Below are 19,898 nucleotides of genomic sequence, written 5' to 3' on the forward strand. Positions count from 1 at the left end.
AGATTTTTGTCTCCACACACACACACCACACCATCGTTTCATCCGGACAGAGCATGACAGCGCTGACGGGCGAGGAGTACGGCTATAGACGAGAATGCCCTCACACGTCTCCAATAATTGAGCTACACGCATAACGCCTTTACTTTTCCATGTCTATCATGTGTTTGCCAAAATACCCCTTTAAACCTTAAAAAGTTCAAACGATTCAGTAATCGGCATGGTCCCAACTCCCAATTCCCAAGTCAGTCCGGTGAATCAAGACCACCTGACCTGACCTGACCTGACCTGCATTTACCCCAACGCTACCTCCTTTCCCTTCAAACAACATATATCTGTATTCACCTGCACGTACATCCAAACACACGTGGTTTGGGTTTACATCAAATTTGACTGATCTCATCTCATGCCTTATTTTTCTCCAACTCCGACCCTGTCACAAGAAAGAACATCTTATAATAACGTCATTACTATCATCATCTATCATCCTTATCTAGATGGGTCCAATTACTTGAATCATATTCTTCCATTCTTTTCTCTGGAAAAGAAAATTACAGACTAAAACACCAGAATTCAATTGAAAGATAAATCTTCAGATGGAGCTAGTTCAGGCCATTAAAAATGTTAATTAGATTGAATGTAAATGTTGGTAATTGGAATGATAAAAATAAATAAATAAATAAACAAGCTAATATGATACATACTTATTCAATAAAGCTTTTTGACCCAAATTGTTTTCCTATTCTTCCAATACAATCAATTTATAGTCATATCTTCTAACAAAATAAATGATTGTTAATCACTAAGTCATGTGGATGACCCAGCAGTTCAGTTGGTCACTGAACAAGACTACATCCCTTTGCATCTCTGCTACTACTAATCCCACTAACTCTACTAACTGGATCTAGAATATAACAACCATCCTTATGTGGACAAAGCTGCAACACCTGTAGGGTTGCAAGTTAGATTGCCCGCGATTAGAAGAATTTCAACTACATTGGACACAGACCCATTCACAATTTAACAAATTTCTTACCCAACTCGATGCAAGTTGCACTCTTAATCACACAAACACACAAAAAAAAAATGTTGCTTACTCATTGTCCATTCAAAGAAAAGAAAAGAAAATGCAGACAGATACCAAGCAATGTAACCCATTAACAGAACTGAGCAAATTTAACAGTTGGGTATTCATAAAAAAATTAGTATTAACATGGTTCCATGCATATCAAAGGACGATTCGAATAGATTCGTTTTAATCTTAGAATATTTTAAGGATAAATTAATTAATATTATCTCAGGTCCCAAGAACAAAAGATTCCAATTCCATGGTTTTTGCACAGGATCTGTATATCAACTGTGATACATGTACTGTAATTTGGCTGCCCAATACCTGAATTTCGAGGAGAAAAAATGCTGTAAACGGAAATGGGGTGAAGTGAAACCATGACATCCCACATGTCATGTGCTTTCCCCTCATTCATCCATTCATTCATTCATTCATCCATCCATTCATCATAAATGTAAAGAGAGAAAATCAGTAGGTTCCGACTTTTTCAACTCACATGGCACATGGGCATGTCATGGCCATCAACGACATGATATGGGTCCCATCCACATGGGCTGCTTCTCTCTCCTCCTCGTGATCCGACGCTCCTGGTTTCACTCCGACGCCCCCTAAGACGCATCTTGGCCGTCCCGTCCGGCTTAGTCTTCCATATGGGCGGCTGTGCTTGTCCAACCCTTGTCTCCTCACTGTAGGGACAGCCACCTCAGAGCTGTAGCTCATGAGACCGACAACCTCGCTGTCAATGTCCCACCTTCGTGCCTCTGAGAGAGGAATAGAGATTGAGTCCATAGAGGCAGAGGCTGTCCATCCCTTGTTGGTATCCATCTATATAATACCTTTGCATTTACAACCTCCCCCATCATTCATCAACACGGTTCTTCTCCACCTTCCTCACCGACCTCAACCGGAAAACAGGAAAATTTAACCGGAAAGATCGCTGGAGTCTTACCTTCATCTCTCTTGTACGCCCTCTACACGGCTTTTGAGCAAGGTGGTATTCGTTGGTTTGACGAGAAAAGCAATCGGAAGTTCAGGGTGGTTGGTATTTTGGGTTTGTCTCAAGTCAAGCAGTTGTTTTTTCAACGATCGGCTCGGAAAATGGAAAGAACGGCGACTTACGAGAACGATCTCAACCTCAAGGCTACCGAGCTTAGACTTGGGCTGCCGGGAACAGATGATTCTGATAAACAAACACCGTCTGGTGTTAGGAGCAACAAAAGGACCTTGTCCGAGACTACAGAGGAGTGCAGGTCGAAGAGCAACTCGGGCATGTCTGATGCCAGAAATGATGACACAGAAACTGCGCCTGCAGCCAAGTAAGTCCTCTCTGATACCTTCTTGTTAAAACATTAGAAGCATATTAGATCTATATCAGGAGCCGATGGACTGACGGGGATGTGAATTAATTGACAGGGCTCAAGTGGTTGGGTGGCCACCAATCCGATCCTACAGGAAGAACAGCTTCCAACCAAAGAAGACGGAGGCCGAGGCTGCTGAAATTTACGTGAAAGTAAGCATGGATGGAGCTCCTTACCTGAGGAAGATTGACCTCAAGAGCTACAAAGGCTATCCTGAGCTCCTCAAGGCCTTGGAGAACATGTTCAAATTCACCATCGGTAAGACTTATATCCATGATGATGAAGATGAAGAGATAATGAATGATACGTCTGTAGACATGTTCTTGATCATGGTTTTGCTTTTTTACATCAGGTCAATACTCAGAGAGGGAAGGTTACAATGGATCAGACTATGCACCTACCTACGAGGACAAAGATGGCGACTGGATGCTGGTTGGAGATGTTCCATGGGAGTAAGTTCTCTCTCTCTCTCTCTCCCTCTCTCTCTCTCTCTCTCATACACACACAGAATATCAAACGGTCAAGCAATAAACTCATTTAAGTTATTTGTTTTTATTGCAGAATGTTCATCTCCTCATGCAAGAGGCTGAGAATCATGAAAGGATCAGAAGCTAGAGGTTTGGGATCTTATGTATAAAACCCACCAGCCAAAACAAACCACAGGATTTGAAGATGAGAAACAGATATGCCTCCCATGAAAACAGATCTTTCAGCTTGGGTTCTCCAAGAATCAAATTTGGATGTGGATCTCTCTGATGTGTTTTCTGAAGATGGATCAAGAGGTGCCAAACAGGAAAAACAATGGAAAAAAGAAGCTCGCCAGATTATACTTTTCTGCTTTTATATTAGATTTGTGAAACAAGCTCTTTGGCTCCTTTTGAGCCTTTGTAATGTTTTTTCTTATAGTCATCCAAGAGCGAGACTACATACAGAGATAGAATCTTGCTATCAATGCAACTGTGTATAAAGGAAAAAGGAATTTACATCTTTCTCCCAAGTTTTGGTTATTGTATTATTATTATTAATTTTTTTGATGGTTTCTATTATTGTTATTGTTGAAAAAGATATAAGCTTGAATACAATGTATAAGCATTATAGTCTGGGGATTGAAATTGAAAAATAAAATAAACGCGGAATAAGGGGAGTTTGAGTTACAGTAACCATATTATTACAATTATTTCTTCATCTGTTTAATGGTAAAAATATCCAGCGGTTGACATGGAAGATTTATCAAACTTAGGGTTGATAACCTGGCTGGGTTGCCATGTCAAACCAGTTGAACCACTGAATCCAACCAAGTTAACCAAATGGTTCAATATTTAATGACTGATTAAGCAAGATAAGTCCCAACATGGTTAGGTTGGCGGTAGGATCATTCACTCTGGCTTTATGGATATGCTGTCTCCCTCCTAGCCCTCTAGGGTTCTGATCCCAAATTTAACCAGTTTATCTTCCATGGATAGGGTTTTATGGTGATGATGAAAAGATGGGCTGACGGGGTCGACACCGATAGTATCATTTTGGACATCAGAGTGATTCTTGGTGATAACCACTCTCAGATCAATCAAGATTGAAGACAGAGCATTTAGGCATAGTTATCAGTGTATAACACATAATGGATCTTCACCCATATCAGATCTCTGATTTCTTCTGGTGTTTCTCCTTGCTGACTGTTTTCACGTCAGATCAATTAATTTTTTCCTGTTTTTTTATGCCGATTATAATCTGAGATCAGTTTAACCTTTAGTCATTTTCTCCAGCTGAGTTTGGCGCAAGTTCCCAGAAAGAAAGAGTTGAAACTAATGCAGCTAACAGCAAATCAGAATAGCAGACAACTTCACATGATGCATGTGGTAGAGAGAGAGGGTCACGAGTTATGAACAATTGTGGTAGGTTCCTCCTAAGATGTCACTTCTGAATCTAATTCAGTCCAAAAAAACCGATCTGTCATTTATGGTATTTTTCAATTAATATTTCTGTGTCTAAAAGTTGACACGATCTAATAAATCTGACCACATAACCAATTCACATTATAGTTGACACCACCATAACCTTCTATCCATTGAGATATGATTGATTTGTATATCTATGATCATCCAACCAAGCTCGGATGTTGGTCAAGGAAAGCTCCTGCCATGAGCCATAGCAAAGTGGCCTAAAGGTCATTTTTATTAGCAACAATAAGATGTTATTTTAGTTCCTTAAGAATGTATCAATTAGAATGCAATATCTCAACAAACAACAAACCAATGCATAAAAGTTGATAATTGCTGTTGCTGCAAAAGAGAACTGTATATTGCCATGGAAGTGTCATCTTTAGCACTGTAATGGTCACTATGAAAGTTATGAACAGATGCTCAAACTTATTGGTTGGACATGAATAGCTCACCTACTCAAGATCTTCTAGCTCTTCTAAGCTCATACTACTCAGAGATGCAAATTAGCAGCACTCAGACAGAATTTTTTTTCTCAGAACTTGATTTTCATTGATAGGTTTAAACATTTTAACCTGTATAAGGGCTCTTAAATGAAGGCTTTTAAGAAGACTGAGCTTAACTAACCAGACAATACATGATGGCACGACCCCGTTTGTCCCCTAACAGGAAAAAGGTTCTTTCTTTGACAGTAATATGAAAAATGAGTCTAACCAACCAGACCCTACATGTTCTGTGGTGCCTGCAGAGTCCACAGTCCACACTTTACAAAGGGACAATTTTGACTTTGCCCTTAGAGTTATGATCAAGATTGAATGCTGAGAGGACTTCAAGGTCAGCACAGTCCAGAGATGTAAATGAAAGACCCGTGAAATACAAATCGGACTGATGAATAATTGAGTTAAATTCTCATCTTTGTGAGGTATAGTGGATCATTAAAATATGTTTTTTGTTCTCCAAAAATTCATGGATGAATCAGAAGGTACAGAAAACATTAGTAATAGTAATGAGTAATATTTATGAGATACAATTTCAAAGCTCTTGTCTGTCTAATAAATGTTAGTGATATGAGGGTGGCTTGAATGAAGAGAAATGCTAGTGTTATTGCTGTGCACAAGTCTAATAATGGTCAAAGTGAGTAGGCTTCCCTAATTTGAAGCTTGAGGTTCTAGAACTCTGGACAGCAACATAGCTAGAAAGTTTGCATCTAATATGCATACCATATATGCGCATGAATAAATTCTTTTGAGAAAAAATGAATTTAGCATTTTTGTAATCCAAAAAAATGTGGAAAAGAAATAAACTGAAAAAAGGTGAAAACACAAATGTTATGGATATATTTATCAGTAAAATATCAATAATTTTTTTTTTTTATTTTGGATAAATAATATAGACGTATATATAAGTGCAAGTATTCTATAAACCAAATATATTTATCTATAAAGTATGATAGATTTTCATTCCCAATTTTACCAAAACCTAACAAACACAAAACACTTTTTTCCGTTCTTTTCAAGTATGATGTTTTTAAATCGAACTCCTCACTATACAACAGAATTTCCAGTATTTCATTTTGCCATACATTTCATTACTCTTTTTTTCATCTATAGTGAAGCAAATATGAGGGGAACACTGCTCAATCAAAAGAAAACAGAATTCAAGAAGCTTAGATACCAAATGTAACTGGTTATCTAATTATAAAAATCATTGACATTATAGAGCTAACCAATCAACAATCCGCGTCCTTTTCTCTGTGAGAAGGGGCAGTTAGTCTGAGCACAATTAGTTTTTAGTGGGTTTGGGGCAGTTGGGTAAGTTAGGACCAGTTTGGAACCCAGATTCATGTATGAAAACCCAACTAAAAATAGCAGTATAGATAGTAATGTCATAACTGAGAATGCTACATGATAATTAAATTTAGGAGGTTTCTAAAGGTAATGGAACCTTTTGGGAGAATAATAGAAATAGGGCATAAGAGAAATGTGTTAGACAGTGTATGCCCTTAGCTCCAATCAGAATGATGTAAATTATGACATTTAATGTAAATGAATAAAGTACATATTTGATTCATGTTATTATAGTGTGTTTCTGTATAATACCCTTAAACTGGACACATGTGAAATTCGTGTTAGTTTAGAATCTTCACAGTCATTAAATAGATCTGGGAAGATTTATCCTGCCAATGCTGACACTGATGTGCGACCAAGTTGGTTCGGGTGGCTTGTCTCAGCTGCCAGGGTAAGACCTGAGGTACATGCAATGTGGGTTTTCTTGAAACCCTGAACCAGACCAAAATTCCAATATTGCCCTGGACCTTGGAGATAAATGGGCAAAACTAGAATGTTACACCTGACCCCTAGACTCGACTATGGTACTGCATTGGGTGTCGGATTGGGCTATCTTTGATATGCCAATCAGTGAGATCCTTAGAGGGGGTCAAAACCTGGGTATGTTGGGACAGTCCGAGAATTCATTTGAGTGGGTGATCATAGTGACAAGATCAGCCCCTTTGTCGGACAAAGTGAATGATCAGGGATGCAATCTCTCTGATGGAAACCAAAATTGTCGGCAGTCGATTTCAGCCGTTAAAATTTGTTTTGTAAAATATATTTATATAAAGATATACATACATACATACATACATATATATATATATATATATATATATATATATATATATATATATATATATATCTTTATATATTATGGTTTCAAAATGTTTACAAAATATTTTAATTCTCGGGATCCATGTGAGTAGAGAGTGTAGCACTGTACCTTATAGCCGAGGGAGAAATCCTCTCATATCGGACAGTGTTTAACCATTATGGGCTGAGAGGTTAAGTGTAAGACCATTGAGAGTAATACCTGATGGGATAATCTTGCATCTGCCCACAGTCCTTGTGTTTTTATAAAGTGGCTTGACCCAAGGACCATTTAGTGTAAATGTTGGGCCCATTAAGAGCCTATGGTGATGGACTTAGGGGTTCACTATCTCCTACAGTGAATTCGGCTAGGCCTTGTAACAGAGGTTGGGCTAAACCCATGTGACTGATGTGTACATCAATGTTTGGGTCCCACTCCATACAAGGATAACCAACTGGGCCGCAGATTGAGGGACTAATGAGCGGATAGACTTAATGGGCCTAAAGCCTAATTCGAACGGGATTAATGAGGTTAATTAAAAGGGGGTGGTTCTGGGATTTAGATCAGCAGATAGGATAAGGGATTATCCCTATCTACTCAAAGAGTTCATATCCAAATAAAGATTTGGATCATGAAACTCCTAATTTGATTAGGAAGGTTAATCTTTATCTATAGATAAGGTAAGAGATTATCCTTATCTCATAAGAGAGTCTAGATCCAAATACAAGATTTGGATTAGGAAACTCCTAATGGGATTAGGAGATGCTCTTTAAAGGCTATAAATAGAGGAGCAGGGAGAACCTCCAAAACACAACATTCAGTTCACGGATTACAAAGAGAGAAGAACCTGCAGTTTGACTACTCCTCTCTTCTGCTCTTTCCTGCTCTTGCCGCCCCTGTCAGTTCGATCTCCACCTGTGGGAGTGATCAAGAAAGGTTCTTGATATTACCTGTTGGTAGAAAAGGTAATCTGAACTCGTGCTCACCAGCCCTCCATCACATTCTTGCTGAAGAATTTGGTTCTTGTTGAAGAGCCATCCTATTGATTCTACTCCACCTCACACTATGTCATCTTCAGTTGAAGCAGTCTTTGGTTTTCTCCTTGGGCGTGATCACCTTCGTTGGGAGTTACTGTTACTCCGTATCAGGTATATCCCTCTCCTACCTTTTGGTTTCAAATCTGGTCTGGTTTGGTTTCAAAATTGATCATTGAAAGTGCAGTTTTCTAAAATAGGGAATGTGATTCCCACATGGGAGAGAGAAATTTTATGAAAATTTTCCCAACCTTCCTGTAGGGTTCGGCCTTCCATATGATGAATCACTCATCCCTTCAAAATGGATAATTCTGTAAGTGTTACATGTAATGTCCAGTATGGTTGAGAAACATACTTAACGTCCAGTATGGTTGAGAAACATAGATAATTCTGCCATGTTGTGCACTCGTCCTGACATTGCTCACGCAGTGAGTGTGGTAAGCAGATTCTAGGCCAATCCATGGCAGGAGCACTGGACTGCTATGAAAAACATACTTAAGTACCTTCAAAGGGCAAAAGAGTTTTTTCTGGTATTTGATGGTAGTTCACTACAGATCCAGGGGTATACTGATATCGACTACCAGTCAGATCCAGATAGTAGAATGTCTACATCTGGTTATCGTGTGTTGTTTGCTGAAAGTCAGCAAACAGGGATCCTAAGTAGCAAAAATAACAGTCCACAACCCAAGCCGAACACATTGTCGTAAGTGAAGCTGCCTTATGAATGAAGGTGTTTATTTTGGAATTTGGAATTCCGCACATCACCCATTCCATTGTTGTGTGACAACACTGGATCTATGGGAGATTGATGTTAAAAGGTAGCATCAACAGAGAATGTGGCAGACCCATTGACTAAGCCACTAACACAAAAAGTGCTTGAGAAACACATGGAAAGTCTAGGACTCCAACTTATACCAGATTGGACCTAAGTGCAAGTGAGAGATGTTAGACAGTGTATGCCCTTAGCTCCAATCAGATTGATGTACATTATGACATTTATTGTAAATGAATAAAATACATATTTGATTCATGTTATTATGGTGTGTTTCTGTGTAATACCCTTAAACTTGACACTTATGAGGTTCGTGTTAGTTTAGAATGTTCACAACCGTTGGATAAGTCTGGGGAGATTTATCCTGCTAAGATTAACACTAATGTGCCGCCAAGTGTTGGGGTGGCCTGTCTCAGCTGCCAGGGTGAAACCCGAGGTACATGCAGTGTAGGTTTACTTGAAACCCTGAACCGGACCAGAATTCCAGTATTGCCCTGGACCTTGGTGATTAGTGGGCAAAACTGGAAAGTTACACCTGACCACTAGACTCGATTATGATACTGCACTAGGTGTCGGATTTGGTTGTCTTTGATATGTCAATTAGTGAGATCCTTAGCAGGGGTCAAAACCTGGGTATGTGGGGATAGTCCGAGAATTCATCTGAGTGGGTGATCACAGTGACAGGATCAGCCCCTTTGTCGGACAAAGGTAACGATCAAGGATGCACTCTCTCTGATGGAAACCAAGACTGCCGGCGGCCGATTTTCAATCGTTGAAATTTGTTTTGCAAAATATATTTATATATGGCTTCAAAATGTTGGCAAAAGGTTTTAATTCCTGGGATCCATGTGAGTAGAGAGTGCAACACTGTTCCTTGCAACCGAGGGAGAGGTCATCTCTTGTCGGGCAGTGTTTGATCATTATGGGCTGAGAGGTTAAGTGTAAGACCATTGAGGGTAATACCTGATGGACTAATCTTGCATCTACCCACAGTCCCTAGGTTTTTATAAGGTGGCTTAGCGTAAGTATTGGGCCCATTAGGAGCACATGTTATGGGCTTCAAGGGGTTCACTGTCTGTTCAGTGAATTCGATCAGGTCTTGTAACAGAGGTTGGACTGAACCCATGTGTCTGATGTGTAGATCAATGTTTGGGTCCCACGCCATACAAAGAACCCCAACTGGGCAGTAGCTTGGAAGGCTACTGAGCACATAAGACTTATTGGGCCGAAAGCCCATTTCAAATTGGTTTAGTTGGATTAATTAAAGAGGGGCGGATCTGGGATTGGATCATCTGAATTTGGATATGGAAACCTCCTAATGAGATTATGAGAGAGCTTATCTAATCTGTAGATAAAATAAGAATTTATCCTTATCACTTATAGAGAGTCTAGATTCAAATAAGGATTTGAATCAGGAAACTCCTAATGGGATTAGGAGTTAATCTCTTTAAGCCTATAAAAGGAGGAGGGGGCGAACCATCCCATCACATCCCAGCATCCCAGAGATCAGATCTCAGATCATACAAAGAGAAGACAACCACAGTGTGACTACGCCATCTTCTCCCTGCGTTCTCCTCCAGTTGCCGCCTACTGCCAGTTCGATCTCCAGTTTTGTAGGAGCGATTAAGAATAGTTCTTGATATCAGTCTTTGGAAAAAGGCTGATCTGAAATCATGCTCACAGCCTCCATCGAATTCTTGCTGAAAGATTCGGTTCTTGGGAAGAACACTATTGATTCTGCTCCACCCTACACTGTCATCTTCAGTGGGAGCAGTCTTTGGAGACTTCTTTGGGTGTGAACACCTTCATTGGAGGATATTGTTTCTTCGTATCAAGTATATCCCTCTCCTACTGTTTTGGTTCAGATTTGGTTCGGTTCTTGGTTCAAGATTGATCCTTATTGGGAGATACTGCTTCTCTGCATCAGGTATAATTCCTCTTGTTTTTTGGTTCAAATCTGGTTCGGCTATGGTTCAAGTAGGATCATTGAATATAATATTCTAAATTTAGGGAATATGATTCCTAGTTGGAAGAAGGTAGAAAATTTTTGAAATTCGCCCACCCATTCCGTAACCCTTTTGGCATCCATACGATAGGTCCTACCATTCTTTCATTCACGCCCAAAGAAGTCTCCAAAGACTGCTCCCACTGAAGATGACGCATTGTAGAGTGGAGCAGAATCAACAGTGTTCTTCCCAAGAACCAAATTCTTCAGCAAGAATTCGATGGAGGCTGTGAGTATGACTTCAGATCAGTCTTTCTCCAAAGACAATATTTCAATATAATTGATCATTCTCTAAAAATTAATTCTACCGTTTCTATGGTCGCAGCTGCGACACTTGCAGAAGTCTCCAAGTAAAGAGTTACTTCTCCTTCACTCAGCCTTCTGCTTACCTTGAACCCTCTACAGTGAGTTACACGCATGAGTTGAAGCCCAAAAGTCAATACACCAGGACGCAGAAGTTATCAACAAATTGGTATTTATGACACAAGATTCGAAATTACATTGCTTGGATTCCAGGTATTGAGGACAGTTCCTCTTCTAGTGACGGTCTACTTACGAAAATGACAAGCACCTGATACCTTGTATTTCCTCTGCTTCTTGGGTTTGGTGGCCTTCTTTTGGGGCATTCTCTTTGCCCTCTTTTTCTTGCCCTTCTTGCCAGGTTCAACAAGCATGTCTAGGGGCTCATCCTTCTTGATCAGTTCTTCGACCCTTTGCAACATATTGTTGAATTCCTGAACGCTAACATTTAGCTTATTCATGTTATAGTTCATGATGAACGGATTGAAGGACGGAGGCAAAGAGTTGAGAATGGCGTCTATATGGGTCGTATGGTCTAGCATGGATCCAAGAGCCTCAAACTCATTAATATTGCCCATCATCCGAAGACAATGGTCATGAACTTGCTGCCCCTTGGACATTTGCACAGTCATGAACTGTTTCAAGACCTTCTATTGAGTAGAACGACTCTGCTCTTCGTGCGTTGTCTTTAGACTGTGCAATATGTCCTTGGCCATCTCGATTTGATCAAACTGTCTCTGTATTAGATTGTCCAATGAGGCAATGATATAGCACCGGGCGAGGGAGTTTTTCTCCTCCCGTTCTTGATAGTCCTTTCTCAAGGCCTCAGAAGCCCTATCTCTCGAACGTTCTGGGTTAGGATTTTTAGCCACCTTATCCATTTTCTCAGAGGTCAAGACCAGCATTAGGTTACGATACCAGTCGGCATAGTTTGGGCCCTTAAGCTTATTGTCATCCAACAGCTTTGCAAATTGTTCGCTTGCCATTTTCTGATAAAAGAATAAACATTAGTCCACAACCTAATTTGATTCATGTTATTCACATAGATATGACTTTTAATCTATGATCCACTCCCGTTTTTTCATCTCTGAGATTTCCCTCCTATCTCAGTGACGGAGACTGCGAATTGTCTCTGGAAATGTGAAAAATCACATAGGGTGCATTGAGCCAACTGTTTCAGCTACATAACTCCACCACCTTTCTGTGAAGGTTCATATCCACTCATCGTATGAGTTTTCCCTTTGGCCTCTGTCAGACAAGATTCATTGCCATTTTAGGTTAAACCTTTCTGTCCAGTGAGTACTCACCCATCATATTCGTGAATGCCAAGGTACCGTGAGAGTCCCCCATTTTTTGGTGAGCTCCTCCCACATCGGTCTATGACGCCCCTATCATCTTATGAAACATTCCCACAAATCCAGCAGCAAATGGATAGCCCAATTTTATGGTGTGTTTCCTCATTACTGAAGAACCCATCTTCATGCTAATCATGGAGGGCCTTTAGAGAGTTCATCATATGAATCTCCCTATCACATGCACTCATATTCAAGAGGGAACAAAAGTTATGCCCTAGTTTGATTTAGGTCAAACCAAAGTGACTCTCACTAACTTTCATAAAGCTATATTTAGGTGGGCCCTAAACGGCTAGGGTTCCGCACATATTCTTTTTAGGGGTGTGGGGCCCACCTCTGAGAAAGATCATCCAATGATCTTCAGGAACACCATGGCAATGATGTGCATCCAACCATGGTATGCGCAGGAGCCACTATCGTATCTACCCGAGCCAAGTACTTATGGCCCATGTACGTAGCACATCACACATCCATAAATTCTCCTTCTCCAGCGCATGCAGCTTCAATCTTGAATTAAATAAAATAGAAAAACCCTAATTTTATATTAATATTACATCAGATCGAATACCTATACATTCAGTCTAAAAATTAAAAAAAAAATACAGACTATAATGAATAGAACTGCAAAATCGCAGATTTCCTACGCCAATCAAGATTTCGATCTCCATTTATACGAATAGCCATAAATCAAGAAAAAAAATAAAGAACAATTCTAAATAAATTCCAGATTTATAAAAATTAATTTCAAATCATTCGCCCTTTAACTAGGAATCGATTTCCTAGAAAAACCCTAATTTGCGCAAATCGGGTAGAACACCTTCTGCCCATTTGAGCAGGTTCAGATCCAGTCTAATTCGGTTCAAGATTTGAACCATGGCTCTGATACCACTGAAGGGATGAGAGATACATCGCATGGATAACCAAACCCTACAGGTAGGTAGGGCGAAATTTAAAAAATCTCTCTCTCTCCCATCTGGGAATCACATTCCTTGTTTTAGAAAAACTGAGTTGGTGTTCAAGCCCAAAGAAGACACCAAGATCCGTTCCTACTGAAGATTACACAACAATCTGTAGAATGGAACTAGTAGAATGCGTCCTACACACTGAATCCTTCACAAGAATCCTTTGGAAACACTAAGCATCAAATCTTTTCAGTTCCTTTTGCAAAACTGATATCAAGAACTGATTTATTGATTTTTTTTCTCAAAGATCGAATCTTTTCAGAGAATAGCGACAACTGGAGGAGAACTCCTGAGATGAAGAAAGTGAATGTTGCTTCTCTTATCTCTAGAGTGTATGAGATCCTATCTCAATTCGCAGGAAGATTTTCTTGCTCAAAACCCTAGGTTCGAATTCTGTTAATTCTCTTAGGAATTCTCCTATTTCTTCTTGATTAAGAAATCTCCTAATCCTATTAAGAGTTATCTCAATCCAAATCAGCATCTAGATAGGGGATGATCTTAATCTTATCTACAGATTAGGTTAGCTTCCTCCTGATCTTATCAGGAGATTACCATATTCAAATCTGATTCGAATTTGGTCTCTTGGAGTGGATTAGGTTAAAGGCCCAATCCTTTTGCTAACCTTAATCTCATATCTGCCCCATAAGTGGGTGATCATATCAGCCCAGTTCGAAATGGGCTTTTGACTCATTAAGTAATCAGTGCTCAATTGGTTTCCAATCTACTACCCAGTTGGGCTTCTTTGTATGGCGTGGGACCCAAGCATTGATCTACACACCAGCCACATGGGTTCGGCCCAACCTTTATTACAAGGTCTAGCCAAATTCACTGAGATGCCCAATGAACCCCTAAGCCCATCACATGGACCCTATGAGCCCAACACTTACATTAAGTGGTCCATGGGCCAAACCATCTTATAAAAAACCCAAAAACTGTGGACAGGTGCAGAATTAGCCCATCAAGTATTATCCTAAATGGCCTTACACTTAACCTCTCAGCCCATAATGATCAAACACTACCTAACAATAAATGATCTCTCCCTCGGCTGCAAGGAACAGTGTTGCACTCTCTTCTCACATGGATCATAGGAATTAAAACCATTTGCAAATAACTTGAAAACGAAAATACCTATATATCATATATATAAATTTTGCAAAACAAAATTCTAGCGATTGAAATCAACTAACGGTAGTTTGGTTTCCATCAGCGAGAGTGCATTCCAAATCATTACCTTTATCCAACAAAGGGGCTGATCCTGTCACTATGATCACCCACTCAGATGATTTCTCAGACTGTCCCAACATACCCAGGTTTTGACCCCCGCTAAAGATCTCACTGATTGGCATTCCAGTTTTGCTCATCTGTTTCTAAGGTCTAGGGCAATACTGAAAATCTGGTCCGGTTCAAAGATTCGAGTAATCCCATACTGCATGTGCCTTGGGTCTTACCCTGGTGGCCGAGACAGGCCATCCCAACACTTGGCAACACACCAATATTAGCCTTGGTAGGATAAATCTCCCATGACTTATCCAATGGCTGTGAACATTTAAAACTAACACGAGTCTCATTAAATGCCTAGTTTTAGGGTCTTACACAGAATCATACCATACAACATTAATCAAACATGCACTTTATTAATTTACACTAAATGTCAAAAGTACATCAAATCAGATTGAAGCTAAGGGCATACAAAACTATCTAACAGTGAACACCTTCATTGGAGGATATTGTTTCTTCGTATCAGGTACATCTCCCTCCTACTGTTTTGGTTCAGATCTTGTTCAATTCTTGGTTCAAGATTGATCCTTGAAAAATGCAGTTTTTCTAAAATATGGAATGTGATTCTCAGATAAGAGAGAGATAAATTTTTGAAAATTTACCCTACCTACCTGCAGGATTCGATTATCCATGTGATGGATCTCTCATCCCTTCACATTTAATGTTCCTGTCCACTTAAAAAGTAATGGAAGGGGTATGTAAGAAGCCCCTTTATCCCCAAAAGTCAAGGGAGGTTTAAGAACAGGTCAAAGTTGAGAGGAGGTTTAAGTCCTTTTCAGAAGACCCAAGGGATGTTTAAGGGATTTACCCTTCTTTTAATGATTAATTGGGACTATGTTTTGTACAGGAAGGCAAGATACTAGAAACCCATATGTATGAGGTGTTAACTTTAGAAAAATAATGAAATATCAATGCAAAAAGGGATTATAAAGTGCACACATAACTTACAAGCATGTCTAAGAAAAGAAATACATAAATGATTCAATGACATGCCAAAAAATTGAAATAAAACAAAATCACGTGGAGAAAGAAAATATCATTATTAAAACCTACCTTCCATTTCTTTATATCTTTAATAAGAAACAATGTCCAGCCATCAACTGATCAAAAAGTAATAGAACTATACATTCTTACTTCGAAAACATGGTAAAAAGGTAATTACATTGAATTTACATTGCAGGCTGGTAGCTCCAAAATACTTCCAAGAAGAAATAGAGCTTCAAATGAGCTATAAGAAAACATATAATAAATATATATATATATATATATATATAAGATTATAAGCTGCTAGCATAATAAATAGAACATTATTTCAGAGATATAAACAAGAACAAATATGAGATTTACAATCCTCAACGATATGACAAAAAAAAATATGACCCTAAACAAAGAAGAATGGAAGAATAGGATTCATGTAACCAACCTAGATAGTTGGGATAAGAATGCTGTTATAGCCAAGGTAGTAACAATAAAAATGAATTTGCAACAAGAACCCTATCAGGTGACTCTTGGCATGGTAGTGCTCCTCAAACTCTTAATCATTAATCCTTGGAGATTTAAGCCTCCAAGGATATTCCTCAAGTTTCCCAAACTGTTGCTTCAAGTAAGCCTCAAGGTGTAAATCACATACAACTTTTAAAATATTGAACTGGACCTGTGAGGTAAACGTGGTTATAAGGGTGAGAAAACCTCTTCACCATATGGCTCTTGTTCACAAATTCAACGCATTCAAATCATAAAAAGATGATAAAGTTGTAAGGAAACCAGCACAGAGGAAACCATGAATGCTCTTGTTAACTCTTTGATGCTTGATATCATGAAAAACTCAAGATTTGGCATTCCTTGACAACCTGTGAACAAGATACATGAAGAGGTCACCTTACTATCCCATTATCTGTTGTCAACAGTAATCAAAATCAAATTAGAAGTGAAGGCTGTCTCATTCTACTTAGCCCTAGCCATATTCTATCCATCAGGAAAATTGCATCTCCAAGTTGATGGTGCTTAATAGTCACTGAGAAGCTATATGTGCACATAATTGTGGTTGACATTGTACAACCAACATGTTCATTTTCCTTGTTGATGTTAATTAATCAACCTCCATTGCAACCAATGGACTAAAGGGTGAGGACAATACCTCCTGGTTGGAGTATAAAGAATACCCCAATATCTTCATATCTTCCACAAGCAAATCCAAAATAAAGTAAATGCTATCTGATTGTATATGTGACATATCTCCCATTACAAACTCATGAACTACAGAGCCCAACTCAATCCAGCTAGAAGCTCTGTTCTTCCTGACCCGCCGTTCCCTTATCATTGCTCTCACCTTAGCAACATCATCCCATCTCCCAGCAGCAGCATATATATTGGACAAAAGGGCATAATTACCAGAGTTTTCTGGTTCAATCTTGAATAATTGACTTGCTGCAACTTCAGCCAATTCAACATTATTGTGAACCCTACAAGCCGCAAGGAAGGAACCCCATACAACAGAATGGGGTTCCATGGGCATACTAGTTATAAGGTTATATGCCTCATCAAGGCATCCTGCACGACCAAGGAGGTCAACCATACAAGCATAATGTCTTTCTGATGGCTGGATATTGGAATTTTCAGTCATTTGTTTAAAGTACATCCTACCCTCCTTGATGAGGCCCCCATGGTTACAAGCACTCAAGAGCCCAAGAAATGTTACTCCATCGGGTTCTATATTTGCCCTTACCATCTCATCAAACAGATTGATTGCATCCTGACCCATTCCATGATTTGCAAAAGCTGTGATCATGGTGCTGTAGCAAAGCAAATCCTTTCCAAAAGCCTTATTAAACACTTGCAAGGCCTTTTCAATGCTTCCACATTTTGCATACATGTCTATTAAACTCGTAACCAGACGTAAATCGGACAAGTAAGACGGCACATATTCGGAAACCATAGATTCAGCTGTGTCTAGAGTTCCTAACTGTGAGCAAGCTGATACAATTGCCAAGATAAAAGCTTCATCCAACTTAATGCCCTGCTCCTTAAACTGTTCAAACAACTCCAGCGCTTGACGTGGATGCCCATTTTTAACATAACCAGCAATCATGGTGGACCAAGACACCAGGTTCCTCTCTGGCATTTGATCAAACAAACACCTTGCACTATCAATATCACCCATTTTAGCATAGCCATAAATCATCATGGCCCATGATGTGATATTTCTCTTTGGCATTCTATTGAAAAAGTCTCTTGCAGATTCAAGTTCCCCTGCTTTGCAGAATCCAGAGATCATCAGATTCCAAGAACCAGTATCCCAATTTGGCATTTGTTCAAAAACACGATACGCGGTCATGATGTCACCAACATCCACGTATCCAGAAAGCATTAAATTCCATGAGGCTAAGTCCCGGACAGGCATTCTATCAAAAACAGCCTGTGCCTCCGCCATGTTGCCAAGTTTTACATACCCACAGATCATGGTTGTCCATGAAATCACATTTCTCTCTGGCATTCTGTCAAATAATTCTTGTGCAGCACTAATCCTGCAATTATTTACATGGCCATAGATCATAGAATTCCACGAAACAATATCCCTGTGGACCATCCCATCAAATAGCCTTCTTGCGATATCTACTTCCCCGCATCTCGAGAAAAAGTCGAGTACGGAGTTCTGTACGGTGAGATCAGAATCCAGACCGGATTTCAAGACGAACCCATGAATGACCGCCCCATCCTTCAATCTTGTTCGCCGAGACAAAGCCTTGAGGACGGACGCAATAGTGAAGTTCAAGGGTGGTACGGACTTACTCAGCATACGACGGAAAACCCCCAAAGCTTCATTATATTGACGATTTTCTACATGGCCATGAATCAAGCCTGTCCATAGAAAAGCATTTGGTCGAGGAATTCCGTCGAAAAGTTTACAAGCGTATTCTATGTCTCCTAGGCGTGAATAGGCCCTGAGGATTTTGTTGAGAAGGAGCTCAGACGAATAAAGCGAGCCATCTATCAGAAAACGGGCATGGACAGATTTTATTGATCTGATACTTCGGCAGCTATTTACCAGAAGTGAGAGACCGTGATTCATCTCATGGCGGCAAAAAGGTGTATAAGTACGGTTGAAAGCTTAAAATCTCATGTCGCGCAGAAAAATATTTTTTTTTTTTTGGTATTCCGGCTCCTTTTCTGCGATACAAACGCCGAACAGTGTACTCGTTTCACGTTTGCGATAAGGGAGCAAAAATGTATTTTCTTACATTTTATACTATGAGAAGACAGCATTATATATCTATTTTTTTAATATAATTTTGTGTTTTTTTGATAATTAACATTTTGAACAAAGTTAATGCATTGGAGTATAAGATAGTTGGCCCATTTAATAATGGACCCATACTTTTGCACCGATTTCAAACAAACAAGATGTAAAAAATATTTAAAATGTGAATCGTGTTTGCATTCATAAACAAAATAATGGGTAAATATATAGTGTACATATTTGCATTTGCATTGCAATTAAACGCAACCTCAAAAGAAATGAGACACCGTTGTTACTCGTTAGTGACTAACTCAATCTAGACATCTAGATGGCACAATAGTATAATCTACTTATCCCTATAGTAAATACATTCAATGCGTACTTGATAAATAATCTAAGAACCTCAAAAGTTTAAGGGTAGGCTAGTGGTATTTTATGGGACAGGTGTCAAAAAAAAATTCTTAGATGCTCATTGAACGTGCTTATAATATTGTGCCTACCTAATCTGGATCCAAACTTAGAACATCACAACTTTCCTTCATAATTAAGGTTGCTTCAATCTGGGCTTAGTCGAAAATTGAAAAGAATGTAGGGTAAAAATTTTAAACTATTCTTATGGTTTAGCTAATTGACTAATTTTACCCTTACTTTACAAATTGTGTTAAAGTATTTGTTGATGCATAGGATGGGTCGAGGGCAACAAGGTAAATTTGATTTAGAGCCAAAGGCTGATCGATGTGTCCGAAGTCTGTTGAGGCTGAGGACTGGAAGGTCAGACCTGAGGAGGAAGAGAGAATGTTAGAGGCCCCGGGTGCTAATCCGAGGCGAAGACTCCCATGGTCAAGTTAGTACAGGTGAGATCAAATGTGGCCAAAGCCTAAGGCAGGTAGAACTATGTTTGTGTGACGATACGACGGAAGAAAAAAAGAAGAACTTCCGAAAAATGGCAACGGTTCC

General features: G+C 39.3%; 2 protein-coding genes across 2 annotated transcripts; one reads left to right on the forward strand and one right to left on the reverse strand.

Moving 5' to 3' along the window:
* The first annotated feature begins 1,751 nt into the window (after positions 1–1,751).
* LOC148879022 (auxin-responsive protein IAA4-like) lies at positions 1,752–3,421 on the forward strand. The gene is made up of 4 exons (XM_088960389.1): positions 1,752–2,382; positions 2,480–2,682; positions 2,777–2,876; positions 2,986–3,421. Exons 1-4 carry the CDS (start codon positions 2,165–2,167, stop codon positions 3,059–3,061), a joined length of 597 nt encoding a protein of 198 aa, XP_088816515.1. The 5' UTR covers positions 1,752–2,164; the 3' UTR covers positions 3,062–3,421.
* Positions 3,422–15,999: 12,578 nt separating this feature from the next.
* Positions 16,000–19,004, reverse strand: LOC148879023 (pentatricopeptide repeat-containing protein At3g29230-like). The gene is made up of 2 exons (XM_088960390.1): positions 16,842–19,004; positions 16,000–16,554 (listed from the first exon to the last, which is right to left on the reverse strand). Exons 1-2 carry the CDS (start codon positions 18,771–18,773, stop codon positions 16,519–16,521), a joined length of 1,968 nt encoding a protein of 655 aa, XP_088816516.1. The 5' UTR covers positions 18,774–19,004; the 3' UTR covers positions 16,000–16,518.
* Between the last annotated feature and the right edge of the window lie 894 nt (positions 19,005–19,898).

Source organism: Nelumbo lutea, chromosome 1, assembly GCF_056320005.1.
Source record: "Nelumbo lutea isolate HS-2025 chromosome 1, American lotus-T2T, whole genome shotgun sequence".
In the NCBI taxonomy this organism is placed as follows: domain Eukaryota; kingdom Viridiplantae; phylum Streptophyta; class Magnoliopsida; order Proteales; family Nelumbonaceae; genus Nelumbo; species Nelumbo lutea.

Bases quoted from the DNA above. Each gene is read 5' to 3' on its own strand.
- LOC148879022 (XM_088960389.1), top strand. From the start codon at position 2,165: ATGGAAAGAACGGCGACTTACGAGAACGATCTCAACCTCAAGGCTACC. The intron at 2,683-2,776 runs GTAAGACTTATA...TTTTTACATCAG, and splicing joins CATGTTCAAATTCACCATCG to GTCAATACTCAGAGAGGGAA. The intron at 2,877-2,985 runs GTAAGTTCTCTC...TTTTTATTGCAG, and splicing joins GTTGGAGATGTTCCATGGGA to AATGTTCATCTCCTCATGCA.
- LOC148879023 (XM_088960390.1), bottom strand. From the start codon at position 18,773: ATGAATCACGGTCTCTCACTTCTGGTAAATAGCTGCCGAAGTATCAGA. The intron at 16,555-16,841 runs GTATTGTCCTCA...TCTTGTTCACAG, and splicing joins CTTTATACTCCAACCAGGAG to GTTGTCAAGGAATGCCAAAT.